At 43.7% G+C, this 13,227-nt stretch overlaps 1 protein-coding gene across 1 annotated transcript in view; it reads left to right on the top strand.

Annotated features, from left to right (window-relative positions):
* Window positions 1–13,227, top strand: part of LOC129359851 (homeobox protein Meis1) — a 102,804-nt gene that overhangs the window by 66,685 nt on the left and 22,892 nt on the right. The window contains exon 9 of the mRNA XM_055029777.1: window positions 6,817–6,893. Coding sequence (XP_054885752.1) covers window positions 6,817–6,893 — 77 coding nt within the window. The remainder of the gene's footprint in view (window positions 1–6,816; window positions 6,894–13,227) is intronic.

Raw genomic sequence — 13,227 nt, 5'->3', positions numbered from 1 at the left:
CAGAGCCCGCCTTGTTGCCGGGTCCCTGCTCCCTAATGAAGTCAAAGGGATGTCAGTCGCTGCCACCTACACCGAAAGGAATTTGAAATGGCGCCGCTCTCACAGAAGCAGCGTGAACAAACACGAGTGTGAAACTTCAACTGAATGAGCAGGAAAATTGGGAAATCGAAGGGGCTTGCTGTAGCTTAGACGCCGCGAGCTTACGGTTCGGAACGCCTGGTTTTAAAGTCCGCTCGCGCTCGGGGGTTTCGGGATATTTGTTAGCGCTTTGCTTCCCCAAATATTTAAAGTAATCTCATACATGTCTGGCAGGAGCTGGCTCCACAGTTTATATGTGTGTGCGTGTGAGGCAGTTTGGTATGATGCAGCCAAAAGGCCTCGGGATTAGCTGTCAGGCATTCCTGATGGACAGCTCAGTTTCCATTGAGATTTAAGCGGCGGACTCAGAGGATTCGGCCATGTGAGCACCAGGTTTTCTTTTTTTTTTTTTTTTTTTTTTTTTTTTTCCCGTGGCAGGACGGTTGCAGCAATTAAAAATCTTTTTTGGAAGCGAAGATGCGCTCTAATTAAAAGTTGTTTACTGCGAATCGTTCCATTTCTTTCTTTCTCCCGTTCTTTTTTGTTTTGTTTTGCATCGTCGCGCCTTGTGGCCGAGACCCAACCGTCTGCCGGAAAAGTAAGCAGACTTAAAATACCATTGACCCATGTCTGCGATCCACAGATTGTGCAGTGTCACGGCCTCGCTTCCACGGGACGCTACATTGCGACAACATATGATTTTCCTCTTTGGTATTCCCCCCTCCCTCCGCCCATATTTCAATGGATGCTTTTTTATAACGCTAATGTGGCGTGTCAAGGCTTTTAACATGATGCGCAGAGGCTAGGGGAGCTCAGCTTTAAATAGAAAAAATGCAATGATAACACCTAATGGCTAAGAAGGGAATGCGCAAGGGTGTAATTATACACACACTGAGATGGTGTGTTTGGAAAATGTAGTTGTGCATGTTTTTAATTATATATCTGAAATGATCTACCAGTTATTCAGAAACCAAGCTATAAAATGTGGAATTGCTTTTGCTCTAAAGATAAAAGGAGAGTTTAAAAACGTCGAGGGAACCTAGAAGTGTGTCTTCGTGTTGAGCGTGTCTTCTGCTTAATTGTTTTGCTTCTTGTTGCAATCAAGATGCGAACTAATCATCCTGATTTAAGTATAAGCAATGAATCAATTTTAGGTCTTTGGATTTCAACTTGGGTACCAAAAATCCCAAAGGCTTAGGCAGGTCCGCCGTTATGGATGGGGAACATCGTCACTGATACCCGATCTAGAGGGAGTTTTTTTTTTTTTTTTATCCAATGTCTGGATTGATGCAGACATTACAGGTTAAGGTTTGTTTGTTGAGTCTTTTTGGTTTGACATATATTTTGTACAGTGGTGTTTCTATTTTCATAGCCAGTAATAGTTCGATTATGGGGTGGACACGGGATAGGAGGACTAAAATAGGGATCTGACAGAATATTTATGCCCTTATCTCTTTGTCAAACCCTGGGGCTTCACATATCCATTTCCACATCTCCTCCTTCCGCATTTCTCTCTCGCTCCCCCCAACGCCCCAACGCCCCTGTCCATCCCACTCTTGTTCTTGTCTGAGGACGTCCTGGGAGGAAGACGGTCAGACAGGGAGATGTTACCGAAACCTCTCTCAACCCACCCACCCACACGTGCATCTGTCCGTACGGCTGAGCTCTCGCATGTGCGCGGCCGGCCGAGCGAATGCGTCAACGCTGACCCGCAAAGCGAATCATTGTCTGGCCATAATGGACCCACATAGCACTCTGACACATGCTCCAGTTGATAAGACACAGACAGGAGAAAGAAGAAGAAGGGGAAGGAGAAACAGTTCCACCCAGATGCTGTGGGCTCTGCAGAGAGTGGAAACTCTCATGAAAGGAGTTGTATATTTGGAGAAGACGTATCATTAAGATAGGCTCGGGGAAGGGAGGGAAGGATGCGCAGAAACTTTCCATCTGCTCTTTTAAAGAACATGTTATTGCTTTTCGCACTGAAGGCCTTCCTTAACTCCGGCTCTCCCTCCCTCGTCCAACCCGTCGAACCGCAGCCAGAATCACTCAAAGACAATGGTGAAAGCCGGCGAGTCGTTGCCGGGCGAGAAGCTAAATCACAGTGTTTTGTCAGATAGGAGCTAATTTGGAGGCTTAGCATTGAGGAGGACAAAAACTATTTTGTCCTCCTCAATGCTTGCTTGGCTTCCTGGCCAAGTTGCGCTCGTCACTCCGCTCTGTTTATGTTTGCTTCCTTTCTTTTTTCTGTTTTTTTTTTTTTTTTTTTAGGAAAGCTGTTATGGAAAATTAGAAGCAGGATCAGAATAAAGAAAAAACACTGAAGCACAGCTATTACTTAAATCTTATTTTGCTTATTTGCTTCCAGTGACCTAGGCTCTTTTAACCTTTGGGATCCCAATAAATAGGCGTTTTTGAGGGCATTCAAACTCTTTTTGGATTATAGTTGTCATTTCCACTTATTAAGTCTGACTATGGCAGCATTTTGTGTTGAAAATCTGTAAAGTGCACAAGTAGGATGGAGAACAGATACAACGCTGTTTTAAGTCTGTGGTTCATATTAGATTCGGCATACAAATAAAAAGAAACAAGCGTTTCTCTCCTAAATAAGACAATCTCTTTTAATTCACTTGTGACATGTTGTGAAAGTGATTGCTTTTGTTCAAGATGCTGTTCATTCATAATTGTAAAGGGATGCGCGAGCATGCGCTGTCATTTATTCATAGTTTTACTCATTTATCTGACCTTTTACGATTAAACTTCAACAAAGGGCAACATCTACCACTGCTGTCTGAAAGGTTCGTGTGCAATTTAGCCTTTACTTTGTGCTATGTGCTGTTTTGTAAGAGTTATGCTTAGCTTAGCATTGGGACAATTTATATCCATGGCGAAACCAGAAGATCACTTCCTTCATCTGAATATCCTACCTATTTCAAATGAAAGGCTGTAGATGTTTGCATTAATCCTTTTGTTACAATATCCCAGCTGTCCGCTATTACACAGTTATTACACAACTTCAATCTCACATAGTATCGCTCAAAAAGTGTGTCATTAAACTAAAATATTTCAGAGCATAGGTACCCAAACGACGCATTTTGTCCTGATTAACATTCAAATGATAATTTGTTCACAGTAACGACATTAAAGACGGCAAACTAAAGCCATTTATGAATATATTTACAAGCTGCCTGTCATGTAAACTAAAACCATGAAGTAATACAGCAGCTTAATGGAAGCCAGGTATGAAATAAATTTAAAAAACGTAATCTGCGATGAAATAAAAGACATGAAACGAGACTTCCACAGGTAGCACGTGTTTATGAAAAATCTGCTGAGTAAGCAGATTACTGGCACGACGCGCGTCGACGCCAGTGAGTGACGTAGCATCGATGTGCGCGTTTCCCACGAGGTAGGACGGATTTAAGGGTAGCGCAGGACAACTGAACACCGGTTCTGAACGGGATAGTTCCTCAGTGCGCCAAGAGTTTTTTCAAATGCAATCCCAGAATATGCACAGCGCTTTGTTCAGGAAAGTGTTTTCAGTGTGTTTTTGGCTTTAAGACGATTTTAGAAATAAAACAAACACAAGAAACTGCCAACACGTTAACTTGTGTGACCTGGAGTGTAATTTTTATACTGATCACAGAGTCCTTAAAATACAGTTTGTGAAGTTGACAAAGGGCAAAGAAAAACAAAAACCAAAAAAACAGGGGGCCCTCATGCTTTTATAAAATTCTGACCTTGTGCATTTCCCATGAACTCGGTGTCATGCATCGTCTTGTCTCGTGAGCTCATGCATTGTCACCAGCCAGTCTAAAATAACTCCCTCCTCACATCGGCTTCCTTCTTCTTTTCTTGACGTCGCTCGAAAGCGCGCTCACCCAGCCAACCCCCGTTTTCCCACTGCCTAAAATTCTGATTATATGACTGTGACCAGTGTTGTGGATCAGGTTTTGTGTGCCTGCCTAGCAGCTACGGCGAGGGGAGCGCTGAGAAAGGACGCGCTTGTGCTGAGCCGTGGCCGTCGGCGCGGCTGAAGCCCCTTCGGTATCACGAGGAAGACACTCCTGCCTTCAGCTCCGCGGCACGCAGAATAGACTCATTGATCAAGTTTGATCAGATCTCCTTGGTGAAGAAGGGAAATTTTTGAAGGCATCCTTTTTCACATGATTTGTTGACATTAATATGTCAGCGGAGAATTTATGCGATTCCTGTTTGCAAGCCAGGAGGGCACTGGGACCTCCACAATGCCCAGTCTTGTATTGGTAGATTTAACGGATCCTTTGTTCGCCGATGCTCCTCGTTTCCACAGAGATTTTGTCAAATTAATCTCATTAGTTTTTATGACATCTTGCTGACAGATAAACTGATAAATAGATACACAGCCGATCTGATCAGCTTCAAACGTGTTCTCCCGCGCTCGCACGTACGCAGACCTAAACGACGACGGGGTAATCTCTGCAAACGCACACTTCCAGAGGAGCAGAGAGAAAACGGTTGATGAAGTGGACACACATTTGGCCAGAGGCGACAATGCAATTATAACTTGGCGCATGAAATTAGCCTCCTTGTGTTTCCATTCCCCGCAACCAATCACATGGATAAGGGAATGCTGGGGGAAAAAAGAAAAAAAGCGAGTCTCCTCTCACGCTCTCTCCTCCTTGCTCAGCATTAAACACAATCCTGGTCATTATGCGCTGGAAAAACTGTAATAAAAAAAATGAAAAAGCTGGCGCCAGACTGATTTTTCTTGTCTGATTGACTATCATGAGTCCGTCGCCTTGTTATGCACACTGCAAACACCGGCCACATGTGTGGTGTCAGTGTTGGTCGCCCTATTTAAGTAATTGATGCCAGCAACAGAAGTTATGCTCTTTTTTTGTGTGTCTTTTCTAGGCTTTTCAGTGACATTTATTGGTTTCATAAAAACAAAATGTTTGAGTAAGTCAAACCCTATGATTGGTAAAATGTTTTTTAAATTATGTAAATGGATACACAATCATTTCCAGTGTGTTCAGACACACTGGTAGTGAAACTGCTTTGCTTCGTTCACCCCTGGCGTTTCTTCATCGTCCCTCCTCTTCTCTTTTTGTGGCCTGCTTACGGCACGGGCCCGGACTCATGAACCGGACATTGTGCTGCACGAGAAAGAGTCCAAGCCGCCACGACACCACACGCTCTGATGTAACTTCACATGCTTTTTTTCAGTGCACATCCACATGTAAACAGGCGGCTCAGCGTTAACCGGTTCGTGGTCGGGGCGACTCGTGAAGCCACTTTGAGACAGGCTCAGTTCAGCTGTCCAGTTGGAAACAACAATATGCATCCAGGTTTCCTTTTTGCATCCAAAAATAAGCCAGCAACCTAAAGTTGATTCATTTAGTTCCAGTTTATGAGTCTGACCGGCCAAAGTGTTCACGAAAGAGACTAGAGCTGCATTTCCACTGACTTTAAAAGTGCGCAAATTGAAATTGCGCAACTAAATTCGCTTAATGGAAAAAGGCGGATTTTGAAAGAACTCGTGTTTTTCGATTCAAACATTTTGGCCCTGGGCTGAGGGGATGTTTCGGCTGCATCAAAATCAGTGCGTTTCGTACAACTTCAGTGGAAACGCTTGTTTTTTCCTCCTGTAACCCGATGTTACCACTAACGACGGAGAAGATGGCAGGATCTGGGTGGAGGATGATGATGGTCTGGCATGTTTTTCACTGATTTATAATGCGAACAAACTCATTCACGTGATCTCACGCTGAATTTTGAATTTAAATGGAAACACAACAATTGCGAAAATGTGTTTTTTTGTCTGATATTAAAGTTTTGCGCACACTCATACTGGAAACTTCTTGGAGTGTTTCTCTGTGTGTGGGAATGTGAGACTTTTAAGAGATCATCAAGGTAAAGGAACATTACAGTACTGCAGCAGACAAACCCTATAATGTCGAAGTCTTTTAATATTGCAAGACATTGTGCATTGGAAAAACCACAGACTCTCGCTCCTAAAATCTTTATTAAAAGTATTAAGAGCTCGCTTGGATTTGTTGAACTGAAGTCATTTAACCCTTTAAACTGGATTAAAAGCCTCACTGAGAAGATATTATGTATTTCTAGATTAAATACATTAAATACAAGAGATCCTCTCTTTCTGTTTTAAGATGAAGGATAGCAGAAGGATGCGTTTGATATTCCAAAGTGAAAATGTATCAATCTTGGCAACAAAAAAAGAGCAAACTTAACGATTAAATCAGATCTATAACCAGCGGGAGTGAAGACAAAGGATTACGTGAGTGTTAACCGTCTTCATTCCTCTGGGTTGACGCTACATATTCTCGTCTCACTGATTACATATGCAGCGGGGTGAAAGGGGGGCCGTCGATGCGAATATATTTGTGTAAGAGGCTGCCTAATTATCAGAGCTGGTTCTCCACTTCACTTAACTTTCTAATTGGCTTGCCTTTTTGGCTGCCATTAATTACAAGATTTCATATTCCATTAATGGATTGTGTGTGTGTGTGTGTGCGTATTGACGCGCTCATACTCACACCAACTTACAGTATAAATCCAGAAACAGACACAAGCCGATCAGACTGAACGCACACGTCTCATTTCTACCTGCGTTTCTTTTTTCCTTCTTTGCTCGTGTGATTGTTCGCATCGAGGTCCTCAACGCAGACGCTTCAACTAGAAGCTTCGTCAGTCGATTTCTGGTTGTTTATGTTGTGATTCTTTCTCCTCCCTCAGCATCCCTACCCCTCAGAAGAACAGAAGAAGCAGCTGGCGCAGGACACAGGACTCACCATCCTACAAGTGAACAACTGGTAAGTCGCTTCACAGTTTACATGCAGTCGATTTTTTTTGTTGTTTTGTTTTTTCAGGGTGGGACCGCCTGGGGCTATCCTAGTTCTTAATGATTGGAATTAATGCCTCCCCTCCTCCCCTACTTTTCATCCCTGTCTTGCTGAATTCCTCCTCAACCCAGATCAATCCATGTGAGGAGATATGGCCTGGAGTGGTTTTCTCTCTCTCTCTCTCTCTCTCTCTCTCTCTCTTTTCTTTTTTTTTCCTCAAAAAGCAACTGCTTAACTCAGCCCCGACATGAGCATCCATGTAAATGAACTATCTTTTTACAAAAATCCAATAACATCATTCATTATGTGCAAGTTAGATGAGGATGATCACTTGAAAAGCAGAAGCTTACAGGGTAATTATAGGTGTTTGGCCCAATCATTTCAGGGTTTACGGATTCTTTTTTAGCCTTACTGTAATTAACGTTCGTTTTAATCTTTGTGCTTATTTTGTCTAAGTTGATTGCAATATTTCAGCAGAATGTTAAAATCTAGGATTAGGTTTACTCATAATAGCAAAAAGTACTTATTGCTTTGATTTGTTGTTCAATGTAGGGACTTTTGTCATTTTTCTAAGCGGTACATGCAGCTGTTGGGGGAAGATGAGACATTATGTTGGGGTCACTAGATGAAATTAGTTTTTATTTTATTCTACAGTTTGTGTTTACCGGTATAGGTTTTACAAACTGCATTTTAGTAACCAATCCAGAAAAATCTTAATGGATATTTCGCCATGACCGTCTCGTATCTCACCGGCCACGTTCACCAGATGTCTGTGTCACTACTGTAGCATTTGAAGCAGGACCGGCTAGTATCTAAACACAAACTCTGCATTGATGAAAACTCACCATGGCATTCCAGATGCTAGAAACTGAAAGTGAGACTGGTAGCATGACCTACTTTACGGCTTCTCTGACCGCCGTGAACGTCACGTCTTTCATCCCAATCGACGCACACGATTCATCCCGCATCAAAAGCAAGAGAAAACGTGAAAACTTTAAAAACTTTAAATTTGGCATCAATTCCTCATCTTTAGCGAGGCAACAGTATGAGAGCAACTTATGTATTTTAGATTGACAATACAAGTCAGGTGCTGATTTCATGCGTGCCTATATGATCTTAGGGTGTCTGAATTGTTTGTATCTCTTCTATTACTCTGTTATCTTTTTTCTTTTTTGACTTTTTACATTAAATATTGAAACTTAAACGTTTTGAAAGTTCTGGGAACTTCTTTAGTGCTATCTGTGTTGGTATGAGTGGTGTTATCAAGCTTGTTTTAGGGAACTGAAGAGATTTTCTACCTTCTTACTGTTTGCTTAGATCCTGGGGGCTAAACCCCCCCTTGTCCTTTAAACCCAGAGACGGCCCTGCTCGTTACCCAGCCCAAAGAGCAGTGCTCATTAACTGAACACTGGATCTGAACAACTACTTTTGCTACAAGAGTTTTCATTCCCCATTACATCAGAGCTTAAATGAACCAATATCACAAGATCTCATAGCTCTAGTATTTCAAATATTTTTGGAGCAACTTTAGTTTTTAAAGTCATCCTTGTTAACAAGGGGCCCCTCTTGGAAGTCTACAGCCTGCCTGCTAACCTGCCTCTGCAAATTACCGCTCTGCGAGTGCCAACTAGGCAGCTAATTACAAACAAGTGTGACTGGCCAGGCTCATAAAATAAGGTTGCTAACTATCCGTTTTAACCTTAGGTAACACTGTTAAAGGTAGAAAGGGGCCCTGTGTCCTCGCGCGGTCGGTCTTATCAGTGAGATAGCTATCAGCACGTGCTTAGCGTTATTAGCCGTGTCTAATTAAAGGGGCTGAAGCCCGGGTAGCCGAGGCACGGCCCTGGCAGAGCGCGTTTGATCTGCGCAGCCCTTAAAATAATCCTTGAAAGCGCCTTGTGAGGTGCGGGCATAAAAACGGGTGGAGGAGAGGCAAGAAGAAAGCGATGAGCGGACTGGCGAGAGTGAAAAATAGATGAAGATCAAAAAAAAAAAAGAGAGAAAAAAGCGTGAGATAAGGACAAGAAGGAGGGGAAAAGATCAGGCCTGATAACTCCCCCATTACCGTCTAATGATGTTAACTTTATTCCCAGCCATTGTTCGGTCCGAGACCTCAGAGACGTTAGATTGGATATGATGGAGGATTATAACAAACACAAATGCACCCCCCCCCCCCCTCACACACACACACACACACACTGCCTTCTGACCAAAGGGAATCCTGTTGAGGTTATCAATTCACGTAACCCCTCCAACCCCACCACATTTAATATCCAACGGAAGGAATCGCTTCTTACAGCGGTGATATTGTGAGTGTGTGTGGATGTGTGCGTGCGTGTGTGTGTGTGTGTGTGTGCAAGGGACAGATAGACTTACACAGTCACATGAACTGTAGCTTGGTCTCTTTACCTTGAGTGTGTGTTTGTTTTGTTGTTTGTAGGGGTATGGCAACAAACCCTGAAGGTTTGTGAGTGTGTGTCTGTGTGAGAGAGAGAGAAAGCAAGGCCACCACACACACTGTGCAAATCGTAGGTGGCTAATCTTGGTTTGTGGAAGATGTCGTGTGCGAATGTGTGTGTGTGTGTGAGAGAAAAAGAGAGAGAGGAACCGGGGGTGGTTAATCTAAGGGGTATTAACTGTTAAACCCTGCATGCTGGGATCCCGCTGCCCCCTCACATTTCGATATATACAAGTGTGTCCACGCGTGTGTGTGTGTGTGTGTGTGTAGGGGGTGGGGGGTGTTTGTCCACAGGCAGATTTCCATGCATGGTTCGGTTGTCTGAGCAAGCGAGCCGCAAGTCGCAGCTTGAAAGGACGACTGAGAATTAAAAAGAGATACAAAGAAAACGAGGAGACAGAGATAAAAGCAGGAAGAGAGCGATTAGAAGAAGAGAGAGAAAGAGAGAGAGAGAGGTGGGGAAGAAATGGAAAAATAAAAGACGGACAATGACGGAGTGATAGAGAGAGAGGGAAAGACAGAGGGAGGTTATGTTAGGGGAACTGCCATTTCACTGGCGTGTTGTGCTGGATGGGAAGCCCCGTCATTGGGTGTCTCCATAGCAACCCCTAGTGATGTTACCTCCTGACCCACTGATTTAGTGAAGTCAATTTCCCTAGATGTGATTCTGTTTGTCAGCGGCTATTGGAAAAACACACTCGTTCGCACGTCGACATGATCAAATTCAGACGCGCGCGCCCACACACACACACACACACACACCCACACGCACACACACGCACGGCGCGCAATCATCGTCGGTTTTCCCCCGAATCCTCTCCACAACTTCAGAGGGCACGGAGCACTTAGTTGAGTTGCGCGAAAGTCGTTTGAGTTTAATTCATGTCAAACGACCACAGACGCACGGTGGGCTCGTCCGTGTTTATGTCGCCCCGGCAGAGGAGGGTTTAAAAGATGGTGCCGCTGTGCCCCGTCACATGGCACAGCGGCACAATGCCGGCGCGCGCCGGTGCACTGGGCTCCTTCATCGTCATGTGCTTCATCACACAGCATCTGCTTGCACACTGGCGTAACTCTCTCCTCTTGCTCTTTTCTCTCACGCGCCGCGGATGTGTTAACACACATGTCTCCGTGCATTATTGATGAGCGAGCACGTGGTGGGGCTCGGCGAGATTAAATAAAAATGCTAAAGGCCGGCAAGGGGCCGCAGATCACTCATGAATTATTGGCAGAAGTACGCTGCACCAGGGAATCTCAATTTGAATGGAGAGAGATTCATGCAGAGTAGAAAGAGACTTGAAACGGAGGAAGGCCCGAATGGATGAGGAAAGTTACACTTGGTGCACAGGGGCACAAATAACCTTAGACCTCTGAACACATACAAGATCTAATTGATTTCTTATTATTATGTAACAAGATTTTGAGCTTTCCTGTGAGATGATGAATGTGGCATCAATGAAAAATCCTTAATGATGAGAAGAACATACTTAGAGATGCTTCAAGGTCTTTGAGCAGAAGATTACAATATCATCAGCATACAGGTGGACTTATACACCCCTTAGTGAGTTGCATTGAGCCTGAAGTTCTTACCTGTCAGATGCGAATAAACTTGCAAAAGTATTCACGTCTATCAGCTTCGAGTCAGGAGACAAAAACGGGGGGAAGTAATTTATTCTGACCGACTGTGAAGGTAAAAACAGAGAAAACAAACGTTTTTCCAAATAATTTTCTTATACAGTTTGAAGTTTATGAAACTTTAACAAATCCTGCAGGTCTGTGACTTTGCCTGGCAACTTTGTTGTTGAAACGTTTTCGTTTTTCATTCGGTGAAGTTACATGGTGGGTCGAGAGTCCAGAAATGTCTCTCAAGAGAAAGTAGCGATGCCTCACGGCAAAATCACTCGATTAAAAGTACATTTTTCTCCAAAACGTGCCCTAGGAAATGTAACCGAGGTGATGTCGGTGGCTACTACCCACCTCTGGCCATTGATCGCGCCTCAGCGGGAAGAAAAGTCTTCATCGCAGCGAACCACGAGCAGCACATGCTCATGAAGATAAGCCAACGTGAGAATGTGCACATTTGTTATGAAGATAAAACCAATGCTGACCTGCTCAGACTCAGGCGTATCTGCACGCGTATCTCTCTGCAGCCACTTTATCAAAGTGTTTTAGAACAACACAACACAATTACGCAGCACTAAATACAGGCTGCAGCTAAAAGCTCGATGCGCATCATATAAAACGTCTCTCTGTGGCAGCAGTCAGTATCTCTGCGCTAAGTTCTCCTAACGCTCCGGTGATGTAAAAATCGATGAGCAGGTCATCAGGTTTCCCTTGTTGGCTGCCCCTCTCCTTCCTGCCTGCAATTTAATAATACCCCTTTAAAGGCAGTGTTTAAGCCCCGCCGAGCAATTGTTTTGTCAATAAGACCTCCTTTTACGAACGTCTTAAAAGCCTGGACAGAAAGAGAGAGAGAGAGAGTTTGGAGGAGAGTATTCAGAGGGAGCTGGCTGGACGAACGGTGATGCTGCAGAAGAGGGCGTGGTGTGGCGCGAGTGCATCTGCCGCTTATCGGGTTTCTGAAAGCATGGGTCGACACAAAGCAGAGCCGACCGCGGGGAGGCAGAGGGACAGAACAGACACAGATAAAGGAGGAGGGAACAAGAATGTGGAAAATTTGACTTTAGTTCTCCTGAAACGAACATGGGAACCAACTAAAAAAGTTCGGCTTTCGTGGTCAGGTTGTGATTTGGAGGCGTCACCTCCGAGATTCCAGTTGTAGGCTTTTGTCAAAAAATGGGAGTGATAACTTTTGAGCGCGTGCTGCGAGTTTGTGTTGGGAAATAAAGAAATGCACTTTGAGAATGTAACATTCATCATTCGCTAAGCAGAAGAGAAAAGTTTTCTTCTTGTTGGCATGTGTGAAGGCAGAAAGTGTTTTGATTTTGAACCACTCACACATCCTGATATTTATGTGATTTCTATTATGTAATGCAGAGGAAATCAAAAGATGTTAGAAAAAGAACAAAAAGTTGTTGAAAGGTGTTCCAATTTCTTTGAAAAAGACTAAACATATGGAAAGAAATTTATTTTTTTATTTTTAACACTTATATTAGTATTTTGTTTGTAAGCCCTATAAAAAATGCACATACTGCTGGGCTAACGGAGGTTCTGGTTCCTACTTAAAGACCTCTTGTCTACAAGCATTGCGTTGCCAAGTACGTTTGGTTTTGACTTCGTATTAAATGATTAAATAAACAGATTTACTGATTAAATCAGGCAGGAGCTCATAAACTATCCCCAGTATGAGAGCTGTCGCGGCAAACAGGCTGCAGTGGCAGTTATTGCCATAAATAAAACTAAATAATCCAGGTCCAAGCGGTGAATAATGAAACAGTCAAATGTAAGAGAAAGAGAGGAAAACATGTACAGTGAGACGAGTTGTGAGGCTCGGCGTGTTGACAGGCCAGAGAAAGGTAGATGCTGGAACTTGTTCGCAGAAACTCTTCTGAGGTGTGTGTGCGTTACGTGTGTATCTGTGTGTTTTAGAATTAGCAGGCCAGGTTTCAACCCATGCCCCGAAGCCTGTTTCGTACACTTTGCTCCGTCAGGTTGCTTCACTCTGAAACTCTCTGACCTTACAGCAGACACACACACACACACACTTCAGATATGACCTCAGCTTCGGTTTTCCAGTCCTCGGCTAAAGATGCGTGAACAATTTCAAAAGTAATATTGGAATCTCTCAGTTGCTGGCAATAGCCCTTTATGGGAATCTTCGGCCTGTGCCAACACAACCCGATCTTTACTGTATTATGTCAACAGAAATCCGTGTGTTTGGTGCGT

This window comes from Poeciliopsis prolifica, unplaced genomic scaffold (assembly GCF_027474105.1).
Source record: "Poeciliopsis prolifica strain line A6 unplaced genomic scaffold, Auburn_PproV2 SCAFFOLD005, whole genome shotgun sequence".
Classification (NCBI taxonomy): domain Eukaryota; kingdom Metazoa; phylum Chordata; class Actinopteri; order Cyprinodontiformes; family Poeciliidae; genus Poeciliopsis; species Poeciliopsis prolifica.
The sequence above is the reverse complement of the archived record's forward strand: the minus strand, read 5'-3'. Positions and strand labels throughout refer to the sequence as shown.